At 49.0% G+C, this 18,596-nt stretch overlaps 3 protein-coding genes across 8 annotated transcripts; 1 reads left to right on the plus strand and 2 right to left on the minus strand.

Annotated features, from left to right (window-relative positions):
- The first annotated feature begins 159 nt into the window (after positions 1-159).
- LOC116733902 (ankyrin repeat and SOCS box protein 2-like) lies at positions 160-7,162 on the plus strand. Of its 4 annotated transcripts, none has more exons than XR_004342127.1 (11): positions 160-283; positions 464-882; positions 1,616-1,726; positions 1,994-2,163; positions 2,231-2,386; positions 2,908-3,153; positions 3,293-3,464; positions 4,188-4,764; positions 4,840-4,993; positions 5,378-5,662; positions 6,792-7,162. XR_004342127.1 is itself a non-coding variant. In XM_032584892.1 (10 exons), the coding sequence occupies exons 2-10, from the start codon at positions 479-481 to the stop codon at positions 5,518-5,520; spliced, it is 2,133 nt and encodes a 710-aa protein (XP_032440783.1). In that variant the 5' UTR covers positions 160-283; positions 464-478; the 3' UTR covers positions 5,521-5,780. The 4 variants fall into 4 exon arrangements, 2 of the variants coding, with proteins under 2 accessions (XP_032440783.1, XP_032440784.1); XR_004342128.1 differs by lacking the exon at positions 6,792-7,162 and adding an exon at positions 5,776-6,548; XM_032584892.1 differs by lacking the exon at positions 6,792-7,162 and having other exon boundaries at positions 5,378-5,780.
- A 4,046-nt stretch (positions 7,163-11,208) lies between these two features.
- On the minus strand, positions 11,209-14,499 carry ubr7 (ubiquitin protein ligase E3 component n-recognin 7). 2 transcript variants are annotated; one of them, XM_032584959.1, is made up of 12 exons: positions 14,387-14,499; positions 13,287-13,416; positions 13,092-13,225; positions 12,924-12,984; positions 12,742-12,837; positions 12,609-12,662; positions 12,405-12,510; positions 12,252-12,328; positions 12,016-12,180; positions 11,774-11,939; positions 11,625-11,686; positions 11,209-11,437 (listed from the first exon to the last, which is right to left on the minus strand). In XM_032584959.1, the coding sequence occupies exons 2-12, from the start codon at positions 13,401-13,403 to the stop codon at positions 11,351-11,353; spliced, it is 1,125 nt and encodes a 374-aa protein (XP_032440850.1). In that variant the 5' UTR covers positions 13,404-13,416; positions 14,387-14,499; the 3' UTR covers positions 11,209-11,350. The 2 variants fall into 2 exon arrangements, with proteins under 2 accessions (XP_032440850.1, XP_032440848.1); XM_032584957.1 differs by having other exon boundaries at positions 14,297-14,447.
- A 2,058-nt stretch (positions 14,500-16,557) lies between these two features.
- Positions 16,558-18,230, minus strand: tmem251 (transmembrane protein 251). 2 transcript variants are annotated; one of them, XM_032584994.1, is made up of 2 exons: positions 18,116-18,230; positions 16,558-17,123 (listed from the first exon to the last, which is right to left on the minus strand). In XM_032584994.1, exon 2 carries the CDS (start codon positions 17,113-17,115, stop codon positions 16,759-16,761), a length of 357 nt encoding a protein of 118 aa, XP_032440885.1. In that variant the 5' UTR covers positions 17,116-17,123; positions 18,116-18,230; the 3' UTR covers positions 16,558-16,758. The 2 variants fall into 2 exon arrangements, with proteins under 2 accessions (XP_032440885.1, XP_032440884.1); XM_032584993.1 differs by having other exon boundaries at positions 18,057-18,170.
- Between the last annotated feature and the right edge of the window lie 366 nt (positions 18,231-18,596).

An 18,596-nucleotide genomic window follows, 5' to 3' on the forward strand; every position in this document is an offset into this window, starting at 1 on the left:
GTTCTGGACCTGGTTCTGGATCTGAATGTGGTTCTGGACCTGGTTCTGGTTCTGGATCTGAATGTGGTTCTGGCTCTGCTCCGTTCTCCTGAGCTGCTGTGATTCAGCTGTTTTCTCCTGGTGTAACTTTAGTCAGAGTGGAGGTCAGCTGATCCGGCTCCTTAAAATAACCCGGACCCTCCCCCCCACCCAGCCGGGTCTGCCGGGTCCAGATCGGATAAACAGGACACAGCAAGGGAACGGTTCTGGTGGTTCTGGAATAAACTGTGGATTTCTCTGAGAGGTGAGCAGCTGCTTCTGCTGTCTAATTCTTCATTCTGGTGTTTTAAGGGACAGAAGACCCATCCGGGTGGTTCTGACCCACAGTCTGGTTCTGGTCCAGCCTTCATGTTTTTCCATGTTCAGATATGACTTTGTGGATCCGCCTGGAGAGAAACGTCTCACCTGTTCTTGTTTGTTCCAGACTGTTGGACCTGTCATGGCGTCTGCCAGCGTCTCCCGCCCCGGTTCTGGAGGTTCTGGAGGTTCTGCTCTGGCATTCGAGGATTATTCTCTGTACAGTAACCTGACTGATGACGAGCTGCTGCAGCTGGCCATCGAGCGCAGCCTGACGGAGACACAGTGCAGCGGTGCTGCCGCCGTGCAGACCGCCGCCGTGCAGACCGCCGCTGTGCAGACCGCCGCTGTGCAGACCGCCGCCGTGCAGACCGCCGCCGTGCAGACCGCCGCCGTGCAGACCGCCCGTCTCCAGGACAACGTCCCGGAACCGACCAGCACCAGCAGATATCAGCGTCGAACCCCCAGCAGCCAGAATCCTCCTGCAGCCCAGACCAGCGCCACCTACAGCTCCCCCAACCCACCGAAGGAGAAACCGCCCGACCTGTGAGTAGCTCTGGTTCTCCTCCAGTCTGGACCTGTCTGGTTCTGGAGCCTCGTCTAAATGTTGGTCCAAAAAGCAGAAACTGTGACAAACATCAGAGGGAGAATTTAAATAAATCAAATTTTTGTCTTTTGGGGTGCTGTGGTGGCGCAGGGGCAAAGCGTATTGAGGCCTTAGTCCTGGTGGCGGTGATCGCAGGTTCAATTCCCAGCCTGGCGACATTTGCCGCATGTCTTCCCCCTCTCTCGTTACCCTCTTTCCTCTCAAACTACTTTCAAATAAAAAGGCCACTAGAGCCGACAAAACCTTAACAAAAAGTTAGTTTCTTTTTTCTATGAAAAGTAAAAATGTGGATTAATTTTTCAAAGTCATGTTGTCACCGTGTCATTCATTCATTTATAAATGTCAGTTTCTAACTTAATGTTTAAGCTAACTATTTAGCTTGCTAACTAAATATTTTGTTTGTAAGCTAGTTAGCAAGTTAAATATTTATCTCCAAAGTAAATATTAGTGAATGTGATAAAAATATGACTGATAAATGAATGCACATGTTTTGTTTCTTAAGATAGGCTAAATAAACCAAATTATTACTGTTATATTTTATACGCTGCAGTGTGTGAACGGCTGCCGTGTTACTGTAAATGGAAATAGTTTCATTTATCCAGAAGTCTCTGTGCTCTGATTGGCTGCTGTGATTTACCTGGGCTCTGATTGGTGGGTTTCGTCTGCTGACAGGAAGACCTTCAATGGAACGGTGAGTCGCTTCATGACAGGTTCTGGGAAGAGGATGGTGGCGTACTACAAAAATGACGGCAGCTTGGTCCACATCGCTCCAGAACCTGAGGAGTGAGTCTCTCTGTATGTGACCACCTGCCAGATCTTGAAGATCTTGGATTGTCCATGTTTCTGCTGGGCTCCTCAGTCCTGACCTCTGGAGGTCAGAGGTCATGTCCAGCATTTTAGCTAAAAGCTAGCTACCCTATACACAGTCATAGACATTAGTTATGCTAAAGCGCTACATGCTGTCACATTACTGTGTTAGCGGATTAGCCAGAGGTAAATGTTAGTCTTGCTAGTTTGCTGCTAGCATGCTGCTGCTTCCTGTCCCTCCAGGGAGGAGGAGCCTCTGTTCCGGGCGATTCGTGAAGGCAACGCCAACAAGGTGAGAGCCCTGGCCGTGTGTCCGGGAACCAACCTGATGCTGCCCAGTAAGCCGGGCTGGCTGGCCATCCACCAGGCCGCCTGGTTCGGACAGGACTCCTGTCTGCGAATGCTGCTGTCAGGTAGCCTCACACCTGGACACGTCCACCATCAGTCGCCATGGCGACTGATGGCTTCTGTTGCCTTCAGCTCAACCAGGAATGGTCAACAAGAGGACGTCACGTGGCGAGACGCCGCTGCTGGTCGCCGTCAGCAGAGTCCAACTGGGATGTGTTCAAGTGCTGCTGGAAAACGGAGCCGACCCAGAAATCCCGAACTATGAGAAAGAGACTCCGCTGTACAAAGGTAACCGAAACCCGTGATGAGCCGTTTGTAAAGTCACATGTAATAGAAATGATATTTAGTCTGCTAATTATAAGTGTCACAGTTTCAAATTAGATCAAGATAAATATTTAGCTTCTAGCTAAGTGTTTAGCTTCCACAGATCCTCCACCATACTAAACAGCATGAAAAGCTTTTCCAGGTATTTATGTTTGTTGCTGATGCTGGTCAGTTAAAAAAACAATATTTTTTTTCTACATTTAGAGACTTTTATTCTTCACTGAATAAACATCTGAGGTTTAAGTTGCAGAAATAAGTGAAGCAGTATTTGTGGAGAAAGCATCGTTGCTCCAACAGACCTGAACCAAAAGGTTCTGCAGAGGCCCGGTCACTGACCGTTCAGTAGGTCCAGGGGTTGGAGCAGCGATGCATGCAGAGTCTGCAGGACAGGAAGTGAGGCCTGACTAGGAAACCGTCTGTAACAAATGTTCTCTGTTGGTTTGAGGTTTGTTTTTATGCAATAAAGTAACTGTTGTTCCCTGCAGCCTGTGAGCGGAACAGCGCGGCCATTGTTGCGGCGCTGCTGAACCACGGCGTGGCTGTGAACACGCGGTGCATTCAGGGATGGACCGCCCTGCAGGAAACCGTGGTCCGCAGCAACCTGGAGATCTGCGACATGCTGCTGAAGGCCGGCGCCAAGCTGAACCTGCGGAACATGTACGGCATCACGCCGCTTTTCACCGCCGCTCAGAACGGCCAGATGGCCGCGCTGCGCTTCCTCATCAAACACGGTACCGGATCAGATTCTGGCTCCAACACGTACGGCAGAACGTTAGCAGATATAATCAGTTACAGGCCCAGTTCTGGTCTCAGATCCAGTCAGAAGTGATTTGGACAGGAAGTCCTGACTCCCGCTTCCTGTTCCTGCAGGCGCAGACGTGAACACTCAGGCTGATGATGGAGCCACGGCGCTGTATGAAGCCGCTAAGATGGGACACCAGGAAGTGGTGCAGATGCTTCTGTCCCTGAAGGCTGACGCCAACAAGCCTGGGAAAACGGGAATGTTGCCGCTCCACATCGCCGCGCAGAGAGGAAGTGACGCGTACGTAACTCTCCAATTAACGGGATTCAAACCTGCAACCTCTCACATCTCCTGAGCAGATCTGATTTAATGAAGAGGACTCAGCAGTAGGCGCCATCTGTACCGAGCCGGACCGGGCCGAGCGGAGCGGAGCGCCCGACGTGTCGACACCAGAAAGCTGAGCCATTTGTTTAGTAATATCACTGTTTCAAACTAAACATTTAGTTTAGTAAGCAAACTATTTACCTCTCACCTAACTAAATATTTAGCTAATATACAAATTGATTTGTTAATAAGGGGAAGTAGACTATCAGAATAAAAGCTGGGTCTTGATGCTGCTGCTGGTGAACGTTTGTAAAACGGCTCATTCGCTTTTATGCTCAAATGTTGGACAAGAAAAGAAACGATGAAACGATGATGAAGAGGTTACAGCAGAAGTTTATAGAGGCTCAGAAGACCCAGCTTTTACTTTGGTAGTCCAAAATAAAAGAACAGTTAGTTTCCTAACTAAATGTTTAGCTCAAAGCTAAATGTTTGGCTTCAAAATAAAATATGTAACTAGCAAGCTAAATTTAGCTGCATATTTGGTTTGAAGCTAAATATTTAGTTAGCTAGCTTAGCTTGCTATTTAAATATTTAGTTTGAAACTGACTTTATAAAGGAAAAACTAAGATGTTAAAAAAGTGAGTGAAAGATGAACAGCCTGAGGGCCGCTCCTCTGAAGCCGCTGTGCCTTTTTTCCAGAATCGTCTCCATGTTGATCCCAGTCACCAGCAAGGCCCGGGTCCGGCGGACCGGGATCAGCCCGCTGCACCTGGCAGCGGAGCGTAACCGTGACGACGTCCTGGAGATGCTGATCGAGGCGGGCTTCGACGTCAACGCCCAGCTGTCGGAGGAGCGCACGCGGCTGTACGAGGACCGCCGCAGCACGGCGCTCTACTTCGCCGTCATCAACAACAACACGGAGGCGGCGCGCATGCTGCTGGCGGCCGGCGCCGACCCCAACCTGGACATGTTCCGGCCGCTCATGGTGGCCTCCAGGATGGGCTGCATCCAGATCGTCAAGCTGCTGGTGGAGCACGGCGCCGACATCAACGCCGCCATCCCCACCCACCCCACCACCTTCCCGGCCGTCTACATGTTCTCCATGAAGTACCTGCCGCTCTTCAAGTACCTGCTGGACCACGGCGGCCACGCCCTGCCCTGCTTCCACTGCCGCTACGGTGGCCGGCCGCACCCGCCCCTCAAGACCAGCCGCTCCAACTGGAACGAGGACGCCGACCGCCCGGCTGCTCAGGGGCCGGTCACGAGGGGCGTGCAGGTGAGGTCAGAGGTCAAAACCAGCCGTTCATGTTGACAAGATGACTGATTGATCGCTTGATTGACTGATTGGCAGTTCTGTGAGATGATCTCAGTCCCAAGTATCTGTCGGTGGGCGGGGCCAATCATCGACATCCTGTTGGACTACGTTGGTCATGTGACCCTCTGCTCCAGACTGATGGAGCACCTGGACAGTTACTCTGGCTGGAGCACCATCAAGGAGAAGGCAGGTAATGACCGAACGTTCCTGATCCGAGACTGTTGCTGGTTTGTTGCTGGTTCCTGTGGTTCTTAACCCAGATCTCCAGAACCCGTCGCCCTTCATCACCTTCATGTGTCTTTGCTTCACTTCATTGATCCCATGATCGGGGTTGAGAACCACTGACCCGGACCCGCAACCGGCACCGCTCTGGTTGACGCAGGTTGACCCGGAGCGTTGCCGTCTACTGCTCCTCTGGTCCACATCTGGATTCGGACAGGAACCAGAACGCCGTGTTGGACCTGACTGACGGGTCCCGAGCCAACACCAGAACCAGCAGCACGCCGTGTCCGCTTGGTTTCTGTCTCGGCTCTGAGTCGTGATTCGTTGACCTTCTTTTGCTCGTCTGCTGCAGCCCCTCCGCGGCCGCTGCTGCAGCTCTGCAGGCTGCAGATCCTGCAGCTGGTGGGACGCAGGAAGCTGAAACGGCTGCCGCTTCCTGGTGGCCTGATCCGCTTCCTGAAGCACCAGGAGCTTCCTCCGGACGACGAGAGCTGAAGCAGAGCGCTGACCCGGTGAGCATTCAGGACTTGCTCCAGACGGCGTCTCGCCTGGGACGCGTCCAGCATCAATCCAGTGGCGACACCACCACAGAAGAGGAGGAGGAGGACTCTCACACAGACTCTGAATGGCTGGAACGGTATGATGTCACCGTTGTGTTTCCATCAGAGATTAGTTAGCTGGTTGTTGTCATGGAAACTGAACAGATGATGTCATGTTTTGATGTGTCATTAAACGGTTTCACTGCTGTAGTCTGACACCTTAATGATCGCTGGTCATTACTCTGGAGAGGTCAGCCACCCTCCATTACTCGCCGCCATGATGGGGGCTGAGCTCACGGCGCCTTCACCTCAAGACGACGGCGTAACATCCGTCCTGCTTCCCCGCGCCAGACAGAACCTCCATCAGAACCTCCATCCAACCCCAACCGATGATCTCAGAACCTGGAAATATCAACAAGAGAAAGAAACCAAAACTACACACACCGCTACACCCACTGCTACACTGCCCCAAAACACAACCAGGACCAATGGGGCCCAAACCAACACACACACCAACCCCTCTGAACACACTGATGATGAGCATTAGTTTGAGCGGCGCATATGTGGGTGTGATTGACAGCAGTAAGATCCTCCTCTTACTTCTGATTGGTAGTTTCTGACCTAGCGATGTATTTGTGTAAATGATAGCTGGATCATTTTCAGATGATCTGCTGCCACCTGGTTGCAGTTTCAGCAAATATGGAAAAAACGGTTTTATGACGGTTCGGTACTGCAGCTTTAAGGCAGAACTAAACAATCAGGCGATCATAGATGGAGCAGCTGGAAATCCCAACCTGCACCTGAATGCACCGCCCTCCCCAGCCGGCTCTCTCTCTCCTCCCTCCGCTCTTTATTCTCCCTGGTACCGACCTGACCCAGACCAGACCGATCCCAGCTGTGGACCGGACCAGATGCTGGCCGGTATTCCTGCTGCTCCTGCTGATTATGATGATGGGAGTCCTGATCTTCTGCTGTGTCTCCCAGGTAAGACCAGCTGCTTCAGTGTGACCGTTCCTTACTGGGTTAACTGGAAACGATGGTCAGACAGAGAGGAAACATCACAGTTTACTTTAGTTTCATTCAGGAAAACCTCCAGAACCTCCAGAACCTTCAGCCTGAGCTTTCAGGCTTCCAGCTGCAGCAGCCTGACAGGACGGACTGAGGGCACACAGCTCGCCACAGACCGGTTCTGGACCAAAAACTCTCCTCATGTCTTTGCATCTGCAGGTCAGCTGGGGGGCGTGTCCACATGTTGCCATGGAGACAGCATACAGGTGTGCTCCTTTCTTCCTGTTGCCTCCTCCTCCCCCTCCTCCTCCTCCTCCCCCCAGAGAGCCAAAAGGTAAGCGGTTCCTCTCTGGATTCACCTGTTTGGTTCTGATCCGGTTCTGACTGGTACTGGTACCGGGTCTATAGATCAGGAAACCATCCGGACACCATCAGAGCCTGTGTGACCTTTGACCTCAGCGGTATTTCTAGTCCAGGTGTGGGAGCTCCTGATTGCTGAAGGCTTTTATTTTGATAATCTGACAAAATCCCTCCAACTGATTGCTTAATCCTGATTCTTCCTCCTCATCTTCCTCTTCCTCGTCTCTGTGCTGCAGTTCGAGCTCCGGACGCTCCTGATGCTCCGGACGCTCGCCTTGAATTCCCGGGGCTCATCTTCATCGTGGCCTCGTTGTCATCGCTGGTGCTCCTGACGACGCTGAGCCGCCGCGGCGCCTGCAGGTGGGATTCAGCAGATCAATAGAAACTGGTTTGGATCTGGTTCTGACCCACAATATAGGAGCTAATGATATCTGAAACTACATGTTAATAAGCGTTTATAAATGAATATTTTCTGAGTCTGGTGTCAAAATGACTGCAGACTCACCAGGGCGCCGCGCTAACGCTGACTGATGCTGCGCCGCTTCTATTAGTTTAACAGTTCACTGCTGACATCATCAGAACCAGAGGAATCGGACCGCCAGCCAGGTTTCAGTGGACGGAGGAATTAGAAACGTTTCCAGTTTGGAGGAGAAACGTTCAGAAATCATTTCTCCATCTAAAGAGCAATAAAATGTTTCCCAGCTCAAGCTGACCCGGGAGCGCCAGCCTCAGCCAGCCATGCTGCCGGCGGCGCCGATGCTTCGGCTCAGCGGTCCGGTTCAGCCCAAAGCTTCACGTTTATTATCTGATCAAAAATAAATCGCCTTTCACTGAATTCTGACCCAAAAATGAAAATGTGGATCTGTTAAAGTTCTGAAAGCTGCTGTCTACTTCAGAACCAGAACCAGAGAGAACGGGCCGAACCAGGGAGGAAGCAACCTGCAGGAACCGACATCGGCCTGGCTCTAACCGGACCGTCTCCACGGTAATCAGAGGACCAACCGGGATCATGGACACAGAGCTGTACATGTTCAACCAGAACCAGAACCGGATCTACATGCGGCCAGGAGCCTTAATGACCTTAAAATCATATTTATATAAACTGAACAATGATTTGACCAGAAAATTAAATATTAATGAACTAAAACTGTTTTTGAGGTTCTGTTTGGTTCTGATCCAGCAGCAGCACGGGTCAGGAAGCGAAGCAGTTTGTCTCTGTGTGTGTGCCAAGCTTTTATGTGCTTGTGGGGACATTTTCTTGGTCCCCATGATGGGAAATGTTGTTTCTGGGTCAGGGGTCGGGTTTGGGGCTGAGGTGTTCAGTGATTTCTGGTTAGACTGTAGAAATGAATGGAAGTTGATGGAAAGTTCCCACAAAGATAGGAAAACACGGCTGTGTGTGTGTGACGGTGAGGTTTCGTCTCTCACTCGTTTATTTACCTCAGGCCTCATTTCCTGGACCGGGTGATGAAGATGATGAGGAGGACTTCCTGTGTCCATGGGAGCCCGTGATGTTAAACAGGAAGTGATTAACTTAGTAAATCCAGCAGATGGAAGAAAACAAACAGAATCCTGGGAGTGGACAGAATGTCATCCGATGGAAAAATAACACCAAATCACAGAACGCTTTTATTTTGAAAAGACGGCAGGTGAGTTTTGCAAGGAAAAATTAACTGCTGATGACGACATGACAAACATTACAATACATTAAGCATCGTGAACACACTAAATGCTGGTTTTTCAGAATAAAAGCCTGACTGGTTTCACGACACATTAATTCCAGATCAAAGGTTAATAATAATTCAGTTGTTTCACGCGAAGCGGAAGAGGAAGGTCAGGTCCGCGGGACTTGCTGGGCCCGCTCCCGGTACTCCGGCAGGTGGTAGAGGATCCAGGCTGCTGGGGCCAACATGGCCGCCGCGAACACAGACATGACGAAGAAACTTTGCTGTCAGGAAGAGAACAGAAAAAATGTCAACCAGACGGAACCAAACATGTTTTTAGAATCTCCAGAACCAGAACAGAACCACCAAGGTCAGGAACATTCTAAAGCGCTATACCAACACAGTATTGACTGGAGGCTAATGCTAAAATGCTAAAAACCAATATGGTTTTGAGTGGAAGCTAATGCTAAAGCACTATACCATAGATGTCAAACTTCATTTAACTGAAAGTTTACAAAACAGCCAAATAATTCGGCACTTAGCTAAACTTATTCAGTTAAGTGCACTACACATTTTCAGAGTTAGCAAAAAACGCTAAAGCACTGAGCAAACAACTAGCTCCACTATTAGGGAATTGCGGGTTTGTACAGAGGCGTATTGCTGTCATGAAACGTGATAAAGTTCATGCATCCAGAAGGTGGCGGTAGTGGGCTTTTAGTGCATGTTTACCTTCATGCCTGATCTAAAACATGGAGAGATACTGATGCTGCTGGATGTTAGGTATAAAATCATTAATAGCATGAAATCATTCATTGTGTGTGTGTGTAACAAGTTAATATTACTTTACGTTAAACTTCATATTCCACCAAATTACTCATAATATGTAAATTAGTTATTTCTTCTCATTACCTGTTTGATGTGAGCAGTTAGCTTTTCCTATTGCCCTTGAACGCACCTCATGCAGTAGCCACCTAGCTTGATGCATGCTGAGGTGAAATGCTGCGCTGGGCTAGCAGGAGGGAGGTGTTTGGACCGGACTGTACAGACTGCTCACTGCTGTTTCTCAGACAAATAAAAAATGGTCGACCCAGATCTGGTTCCTGTTCTGTTTGATACACCGATAGAAACAGAACGCAGAGTGAAAGCTTGGGCCGGTCACATGCGCTCTGGGCCGGATCCTCTAGCTGTGGCGGCTGACCGAGCAGCTGGAGAACCATCAGTTTCACCACCTTAGACATATTTAACATGGATCAAAAATCAACCCGAGACGCTGCTGCTGGCCTTCTGACTAAAACAGAACAAATCATGAGGATAGACTTTAGATCCTGCTGGTAGATTAGAAATCACTGAACGGATTAAAGATCTGCTGCTGCTGGATCAACCTGCTGGTTCTGGTTCCAGTTCATCCATTACCAAACATGGAGAAACAGCATTCAGCTTCTATACACCACAAATCTGGAACAAACTTCCAGAAAACTGAAAATCAGCTGAAACCCCAAGCTCCTCTAAATCTAGTAGAAGTTAGTTTAGCTGGTAGAGGGAACCCAGCTGTTGGCCTGATCCATTCATAATTATTCCATCATGTGAAGCTCGCTGAAGCGACCTGCTGCTGAAATGTTCTGTATTAATAAACCGGACCGGACCGACTCTGAGACAGATCACTGTCACACCTGGATCTGGAAGAAATGTTCTGGTTCTGGTTTCTCTTCATGGTTCTGGGTTAAATAAATCAGTCTGAACAGAAAGCAGACCGACTGATCGGAGGTCTGGATCAGCCTTCAGATCAGCCATCAATTATTGATCAGTTTTAGCAGCTCCAGTCAGTTTCTGAGTTATTAGTTATTGACCAGTCAGTCGATCGGTTAGATAGTTAGTAGTTACTCACAGCAGCTCCGACCCGGTGTCGAGGAGGTTTGCTGTAGATTGTCCTCTTCGTCTCCTTCAGGACTTTTGCACGAGTCAAACTTGAAGATTTGTCCAGCATCCTCAAGACAGAGCATAGCATCGTCATGACGACCCTCACCTGATCACACCTGGTGCTCTGATTGGCCACTGCCGAGCCGTTTGGTCGGTGTGAGCAGCTGGACGGTTGGAGTCAGACTGAGGGCTGGAGGCAGAGGAGGAGGAAGAGGAGGAGGAGGATCCAGCCGGGAGCAGATTGGCCGGCCGGCGGGTCCCGGGTCGGTTCTGGTCGGTGATAACAAGAACCAGAGCAGCAGCTCTGATTGGATCTCCTGCAGAACAAAGAACCCTGATGAGGCGGAGAGCTGCAGGTGTTTGATGTTGGAGCAGAGCCGCAGGTGGAGCGCTGCTCTTCGTCACAGACGGACAGATGACAGGAAGTCACCGTCTGACCACCACGCCAGCAGCTGCAGGACGGCCGGTTCTGTTCAGACTCCGGATCCAGAACTCGGTTCTCTCAGCACCGTCAGGAACAATCCAATGTTTTGTGACTATTGTTTGGACTTCAGTTAAACCTTTAGATCTGGACCTGGACCCACTGATCAGCTCCAGAACCAGGCAGGAGGATCCTCCAAGTTTGGGTTCCTTCCTGAACCCGGCCCGGTTTCTGCAGCTGACCGGGTCCCTGAACAATGAGCTCAACATCACGCTTTATTGCTCAGCGTAACTTTTATTCTTACAAGTAAGAAAACAGAAAGATGAAACTAAGAGACACTCAGCTTAAAAACATCCCAAAGAACAAATTCAGAAAATATAAAACTGAAGAAGAAGTTGAGTTTTTCCCAGGAACGATCAGGAGAAGAACGGTCCAGAGTCCGCTCGACGTCTTTTACGACTCTGTTGCTCGAAGAACTGACGGATGTCATCAGAGGTCACGACCTGCCGCAAGAAAGCTGTGTTAGCACGAGTCAGCGGAATAAGAGGCAGAAACACTGAGACCCAAGTTAAAGACCCCCCACATTACAACCCAGACCCGCCCCAAAGGTACAATCCTGCATCATCAGTTATAGCCCCGCCCCTTGTGTTTATAGCCCCGCCCCTCTTCATTAGGAACAGTAAATCTCACCTTTCCTTCAGCCGCAAACGTCTGCAGGAAGTCCTTCAGTTCAGTTTTCATGTCGTTATAGCCTGAAACATGGAAACCATCAGCTTTGTGGGAACTATAGTTCTGAGTCTGTAGTTTAACTGGTGGTACCGGTTGTGTATTTTAGGTACCGTGGATGATCTCGAGCTGTTGGACCCGGTTCAGGTTGTCCAGCGCGGACATCAGCGGGTCGTGTCCCTGCTGTCTCTGCTCGTTGCTCTTTCCTTTGTTCTCGTAGGCGAGGACGGTGTCCGCTTCGTCCAGCAGGAAGGACAGTCCGGCACCAGCCAGCTGCACCTGGGTCAGAGCGTCACAGGAGGGTTAGCGCCTGGTGTCGGGTCAGGTCAACCTTCAAGGCGCAGCTGATGAACACCTGGCAGGTGGAGCAGGAGCAGAGCCTGGAGCGCCACCCTGAGGGCCAGAACACGGCTCCCGATTGGTCCGTCTTCTGACCCGCTTCCTGAAGCGCCTTCAGTCTGCAGCTTGGCTCCGCCTCCTGCCGGCTGCGTTTACAGCTGGGCTCAACGACCTCGTCGCCCTGGAAACATTTGATTAGTCATCAAGGTTGCTATGGAAACCTACTCAGACCAGGTGAGTCAGGCGTCTCACCTTCTCCTCCTTTTTAGGGACACCGGCCTCTGACTGCTCTCCTTTCTCCTCCTTGGTCTGCAGCGCTGGACCCTGCACTAACAGCACAACGTCCCACACAGGTGAAACGGCACGAACAACACCCACCTGCAGCTAGAAAGCCCCGCCTCTTACCTGCTAGGTGAGCAGCGTAGGCCCAGAGAAAAACATGTTGGTTCATGCAGGACTCACAGATCATCTCCTGCATCTCCACACAGTCAGGAACCGCACAGCCCAGGTGCTGCAAGGAGACAGGTGAGGAGAGGAGAGGAGAAGTGAGGAGAGGAGACGAGAGGAGACAGGAGGATAGGACACCTGGCTCCACCTGCTCAGACTCACCCTGCCATGCAGCCAGTCCTCACAGACCACACACTGGATCATCTCATCCTGCACCTGGACACAAGCAGCCAATCACAGTGAGACATGGAGTCATAGCTCAGCTGGTGAACAGGTGAGCTCCAGGTGGTCTCACCTGGTCGTCAGGGTCGGGGTACGGCCGGCGGCAGGTGCAGTAGAGGCCGAAGAAGTTATGGCTGTATTTATTCAGACTGTTGGTGTCGTCCTTCTCCTGACACACACACATAAAAATACATATATAAGTCAAAGATATGAAATCTGCCATCCTTCCATCCAGGTGTTCTCAGGTGAACTCACAGGATGTAGTTTACACTGCAGCTCAGAGAACTTCCTGTTTCCACAGTCACAGCGGAAATTTCTGCAGAAACCACAGAAAAAGAGTTGAAACGGATCCCAATGATCTAACTGGTGTTTAGAAACTGACCTGAGTCACATGACAACAGCAGACCAATCGGTGAGAGGTACCTCTTGGTGTAGAGCTCAAAGAGGTCGTGACCTTCGTGGCAGGTGTAGGAGCAGGCCAGGCAGACGCCGGCGGACTCGCCGCCCTGCGGCGTGCAGGTGTTGCAGGCGTACAGCGCCTGCCGCTTCACGTAGCCCTGCAACAGACGCAGTGTCAGCCGGGCCGGGCCGGAACCGGATCCTCGAGGTGAGACTTACCTGAGGATAGGAACAGTGATCGGAATCACTTCCTGCCAGGACGGCCGAAGCTTCCTCCTCCAGCTCCTCATCCTCCTCTAGAACGTCCACCAGAGACACCGTCTGCTCCTCGCTCATCCTCACCTGCTTCCTGCAAGGCAAACCCGCGGGTCAGCCGGAAACCACGGCCCGATCCCACCATGAAACAATGTCCTGAAGGTTCTATAGGAAAAAAATGGCTGAAGCTGGAGTTTCAGTAAATGGATCAGGAGTTACAAGTTTTAATAATTTAGACAAATTAGCATAAAGACGTGGAAGTCCGAAAATCTCCAACAAGTCTGGAAGTACTGGGCTGGGATCCAGGACCTGGAAAATTATCCAGGACCCGGAATATTATCTAGAAACTGAAATATTATCCAGAACCTGGAATATTATTCTAGAACCTGGAATATTATCTAGAACCTGGAATATAATTGAGAACCTGGAATATTATCCAGAACCTGGAATATTATTCTAGAACCTGGAATATTATCCAGAACCTGGAATATTATTCTAGAACCTGGAATATTATTCTAGAACCTGGAATATTATCTAGAACCTGGAATATAATTGAGAACCTGGAATATTATCCAGAACCTGGAATATTATTCTAGAACCTGGAATATTATCCAGAACCTGGAATATTATTCTAGAACCTTTAATATTATCCAGAACCTGGAATATTATCCAGGACCTGGAATATTATTGAGAACCTGGAACATCTAACTGGATTTTAAACGGTCAGCAGCCCCACGGTTACCATAGTAACCAGGTAAAATGGTAAGTTATTGACGAACAGAGGTTACCAAAGCAGGCCTGGGATTGAATAATCAGGTAGGCAGGTTACCATAGTAACCAGCAGACAGCCGATCAGGTAGATTCTGACCGGTTACCTCCAGGTCACATGTTATTGATACCCTTGTTATCGATCCCTGATCAGCTCCAGGTTGCTAATGCTAACGCTATTAACCCGGACCAGAGACGGAACTTACAGAACCGAGCCGGACCGGAAGCACACCCGAACGCTTCCCTGCGTGTGATCAGCTGATCGATGGGGATCAATGACTCCGATCGGAGCGAACCTTTGATGCTGAAGCACGAGCTCCTGCTAACGGACCACAACTTCCGGTTGACGTCCAGCAGCTCGTATTTGGCGGCTTCCGGTGAGGTCAGAGGTCGCCAACATGGAGGCGGCGTTTGTACGCGCGGAGCTGCGGTTTTGGGACGGACAGAACCGAACCTTCAGCGTCCGAGCCGGTACCGGCCTGAGCGCCCTGAACACCGCGATCTCCGAGCTCAACCAGAGGGCGGCGCAGATGCTCACCGAACTCGTTGACAGCGAGAGAGCGCGCGCAGGCAGTGCACGAGGTGAGCTTCCGGTGGCCGTTTGAGCAACAGCTCCGCGCGCGAAGTAGAAGTAGCGGCGGGAGCGCGTGAAGAAGCGCGCTGTCGATGTAGAGAAGATGAAAAGCACGTGACCTAAACAAACAGTTGGAGAGAGTGAGCCGTCCAGTTTGACCCGGGCAACATGGCGGCACTATTAGCGTGTCATACTGGGTCAGACTGTTAAAACATGTTGAAGCTGCTATGGCTTGGAAATAAACTCAGGAGCAGTATGTCGTTAAAACCAGAAACGTTCTCGTTATAATAAGATATCAAATCCGCTCCTCTGACCGATTCCGAGCTGCTAAGAGGCATAAATGGCTCCTACCGACACGTCACCATTTCTGTGTTGCTGTTCTACTGTTAACGGCCTTTTTTTATTAAACGGGAAAACTGCTCCTGAATTTATTTCCCAGCTCTGGCAGTAAAACGGCTATGATGTTGTTAAAGAGTGAGTTAGACATTTTATATTAAAGAAGTTAATAGAAATCCGGCCCTTTGTGGCCATGATGGGTTTTATCCTCATGTTGTTTCAGATCGATAACGATCACTGACTACTTTTTTATGATGAATCTTTTTGAAATTTAAAAACGACATTTTTAAGCAATAACGTTTGGCTTTTATTAATCACCTAATGAAATAAAAAATATTTTCATGTATCAAATGGAGCCCATATTCATTATCTATTGCAAATATGAAAATATGGAGTACTCAGAATATGAAGTATGATTAATCTGTCGGCTCTGTTAGGAAACCAGCAGTGTCAGCATTGAAAAATTAAAACTAGCATTGGTGATTACAAGCTGGCATTTAGTATTGTTTTTATTGTTGTGTTTTATGATTTTGCCGTGATTGTACATATATAAAATCTATATATTGTATATTCTGACTATTATTAACTGACCTGTGCAGGGCCACTGATGGAAACTACCTTAAGTTAAATCTGGTGCAAAGTATCTTTTCTTAATGTTTTTCTCATTGTCCCTGTTCATACCTGTCAAGTCTCCCGTTTTTTACCCCCGTTCCCGTAAATACAGTATATCGTATTTTGCCCCCCCTAATCTAACAGTAGCACCGGACGGAGACATTTCCCGTATTCTTAAGTCCAAACCTTGACAGGTTAAATAAACTAAACTACAATAGCGCCCCCTGTGGTGGCAGCATGCTAGAGCAGTTCCGGTTGAGGGTAAAATTCAAACTCTGCTTCATCGCTACTCACATCGAGCTCCACTTTGTTCTGGAGGAAATAATTTATCCGTTTACTAATTATGGCCGACAGAGGAAAACAGCTTCAACTTTACTGTAACAACATCAGAGCTTCCACAAATTCAATCAAGAAATATGGAGAAGGTAAATATAGAGACATTTAGATCTCTAAAACTAAATGTCACCATGAACTGGTAACTCAGACAATCGTGCATTTTAGTAAGTTTGAATTTTTTAATTAACTCATCATTTTGGGTGAATATATATATTTTTTCCTGATGGAAAAACGTGTCTATAAACATGTTTTCAGACATTTTGTAGAACAGGAAAAAAACAGGTTTGAATTTGAATTCTTGAAAGTCATGTGACATCGCCACCAATCACGAGCAACCAATCAGAGCGCCCCTCTGCAGCGCTGATAATTCACTTTGAATAAAAAAATAGAAAATAAATCTAATATTCTAAACCTTTTTAAGGATTGCTGTTTCAGCTGCTCTCTACTAAATATTTCCAGCAGCAAACAGGGCAACCTCCTGGGGGCGCTGTTCTGATTCACCTGTTCTACCTGCCGCAGGTGATGAAGAGAGTGATGAGGAAGAGGACGGTTTGAACTCTGACCTTCAGCCTGAAGCTAAAAGATCCAAAACCAGCTGAACTCCTGCTGTGAAATGTCATGTTTTGTTTTATTAATGTCATATTAAAGTTGCCATGGTAACCAGTGCGTCACGTCATTAAATACAGAAAAAACAAACAGAAATTGCTGCTCTCTGATTTTTCAGCAGGGACTGACAGTCTGTGCTGAGGGCGGTGAAGATGCTATGTTTGTTTACTGGAACAGGAAGTGACATCACACGTCCATCTGTCTCTACATGTGAATGAGCAATCCGGCTCTGTGATTGGCTGGTTTGGGCGCGCCACGGCGACTGCACAGCAGGAAGATGCAGACAGGAAGCACGCAGTAGCCGACGGCGCGGGGATCCGCCCTGGTGCACGAAAACAGGAAGAGGAAGAGCTGCAGGTACGGCACCAGGAAGACGGAGGCCCACGCCCACACAGGAAGTGGCGGCAGGTGGGCGGAAACGGCAGGGGGCAGCACCAACGAGCCGTCGCTCTGCACGCGCTCCAGACTGACCACCTCAAACACCAAGTAGGCGGCCATGATGCTGAGCAGCAGGAAGAGAGCCACGCCCACCCAGCCCATCCTCTGGCGGAAGTTCATCATCCTCCATACTGCAGAGGAAGAAACGTCTAGGATCAATAACCTGAAATTAACTGATCAATACAGGAAATAAATCAGGTCCAAAACTCAATGCAACTAACTGAGCCACAACTCTTCTGCACCAAACTGAACTGTTCACCTTCAGACCGAACATCTGGAAGTGAACTGTTCGCTTTCAGACCGAACATCTGGAAGTGAACTGTTCGCTTTCAGACCGAACATCTACAAGTGAACTGTTCACTTTCAGACCGAACATTTTCAAGTGAACTGTTCGCTTTCAGACCGAACATCTGGAAGTGAACTGTGTTCGCCTTCAGACCGAACATCTGGAAGTGAACTGTGTTCGCCTTCAGACCGAACATCTGGAAGTGAACTGTTCGCTTTCAGACCGAACATCTGCCAGTGAACTGTTCGCTTTCAGACCGAACATTTTCAAGTGAACTATTCGCTTTCAGACCGAACATCTGGAACTGAACTGTTCGCCTTCAGACCGAACATCTGGAAGTGAACTGTTCGCCTTCAGACCGAACATCTGGAAGTGAACTGTTCGCCTTCAGACCGAACATCTGGAAGTGAACTGCTCGCCTTCAGACAGAACATCTGGAAGTGAACTGCTCGCCTTCAGACAGAACATCTGGAAGTGAACTGCTCGCCTTCAGACAGAACATCTGGAAGTGAACTGCTCGCTTTCAGACTGAACGTTTCGAGCCGTACTGAGTCAACTGTGGTAAAAAATGAACCGAGTCTGGCCCAGAGTTGTGTTTAACACTGGCTGCACCAGACTTCTTTCAGATTTTATTCAGTTCAAGTGTATCCGAACAGTTCTTAGGACCGGATCCGGGTGTTGGAGCCGGTGCTGATTTCCGTCTCGGTTTGGACTCGGACTGAGCTCAGAGGTAAACACTGAAGGATTCTTCCTCCATGTTGCTCTTTCTTTACTACACCTGGTCGCGCGCAGCCACGTGCCTGGTCACCTGTCAGTTCGCGCTACAGCAGCTCCTACCTTCCCTCGCGCTGATTCTTTCAAAGTAAAATCCAGGTTCGGACTCGGTTTCAATCAGCAGCTGGTTCGGTCCGGAACCGATCGCCTTTCTTCCTGTTTCATCATGTGACTCTGACATAACGTCATTGAGTCTAGTGATGGAGAGCGCCTCCTGGCGACCAACCGGATGTTTACTGAATCATCTTAAGTTGGTCAACACAAGAAAAGTCCCTTTGTCTGAAAGGAGAGTTTTCTGACAAGCTATGTGTGGCACTGTGTGGACTTGTTCCTGGATTTGATCACAATCTTCAGAAAGTTGATGATCATCTTGGCCATGAATGATAAGGAAGAAGAAAGAAAAAAAGTAAAACCTGATGGAATCGGTGGTCAAATATTAAAATCAGAAAATTTGCGATGCACTTGGTGCTTTTTTTTTTTTTTTAACTTTCTCCTTTATATAACACATAGTTGTGTGTTATATAAACGCATAACCATGCCTTTT

Source organism: Xiphophorus hellerii, chromosome 15 (assembly GCF_003331165.1).
Source record: "Xiphophorus hellerii strain 12219 chromosome 15, Xiphophorus_hellerii-4.1, whole genome shotgun sequence".
In the NCBI taxonomy this organism is placed as follows: Eukaryota; Metazoa; Chordata; class Actinopteri; order Cyprinodontiformes; family Poeciliidae; genus Xiphophorus; species Xiphophorus hellerii.

Bases quoted from the DNA above. Each gene is read 5' to 3' on its own strand.
- LOC116733902 (XM_032584892.1), top strand. From the start codon at position 479: ATGGCGTCTGCCAGCGTCTCCCGCCCCGGTTCTGGAGGTTCTGGAGGT. The intron at 883-1,615 runs GTGAGTAGCTCT...GTCTGCTGACAG, and splicing joins AAGGAGAAACCGCCCGACCT to GAAGACCTTCAATGGAACGG. The intron at 3,154-3,292 runs GTACCGGATCAG...CTGTTCCTGCAG, and splicing joins GCGCTTCCTCATCAAACACG to GCGCAGACGTGAACACTCAG.
- ubr7 (XM_032584959.1), bottom strand. From the start codon at position 13,403: ATGAGCGAGGAGCAGACGGTGTCTCTGGTGGACGTTCTAGAGGAGGAT. The intron at 13,226-13,286 runs GTAAGTCTCACC...CGTCTGTTGCAG, and splicing joins ATCACTGTTCCTATCCTCAG to GGCTACGTGAAGCGGCAGGC. The intron at 12,329-12,404 runs GTAAGAGGCGGG...TTGTGCTGTTAG, and splicing joins CTACGCTGCTCACCTAGCAG to TGCAGGGTCCAGCGCTGCAG.
- tmem251 (XM_032584994.1), bottom strand. From the start codon at position 17,115: ATGATGAACTTCCGCCAGAGGATGGGCTGGGTGGGCGTGGCTCTCTTC.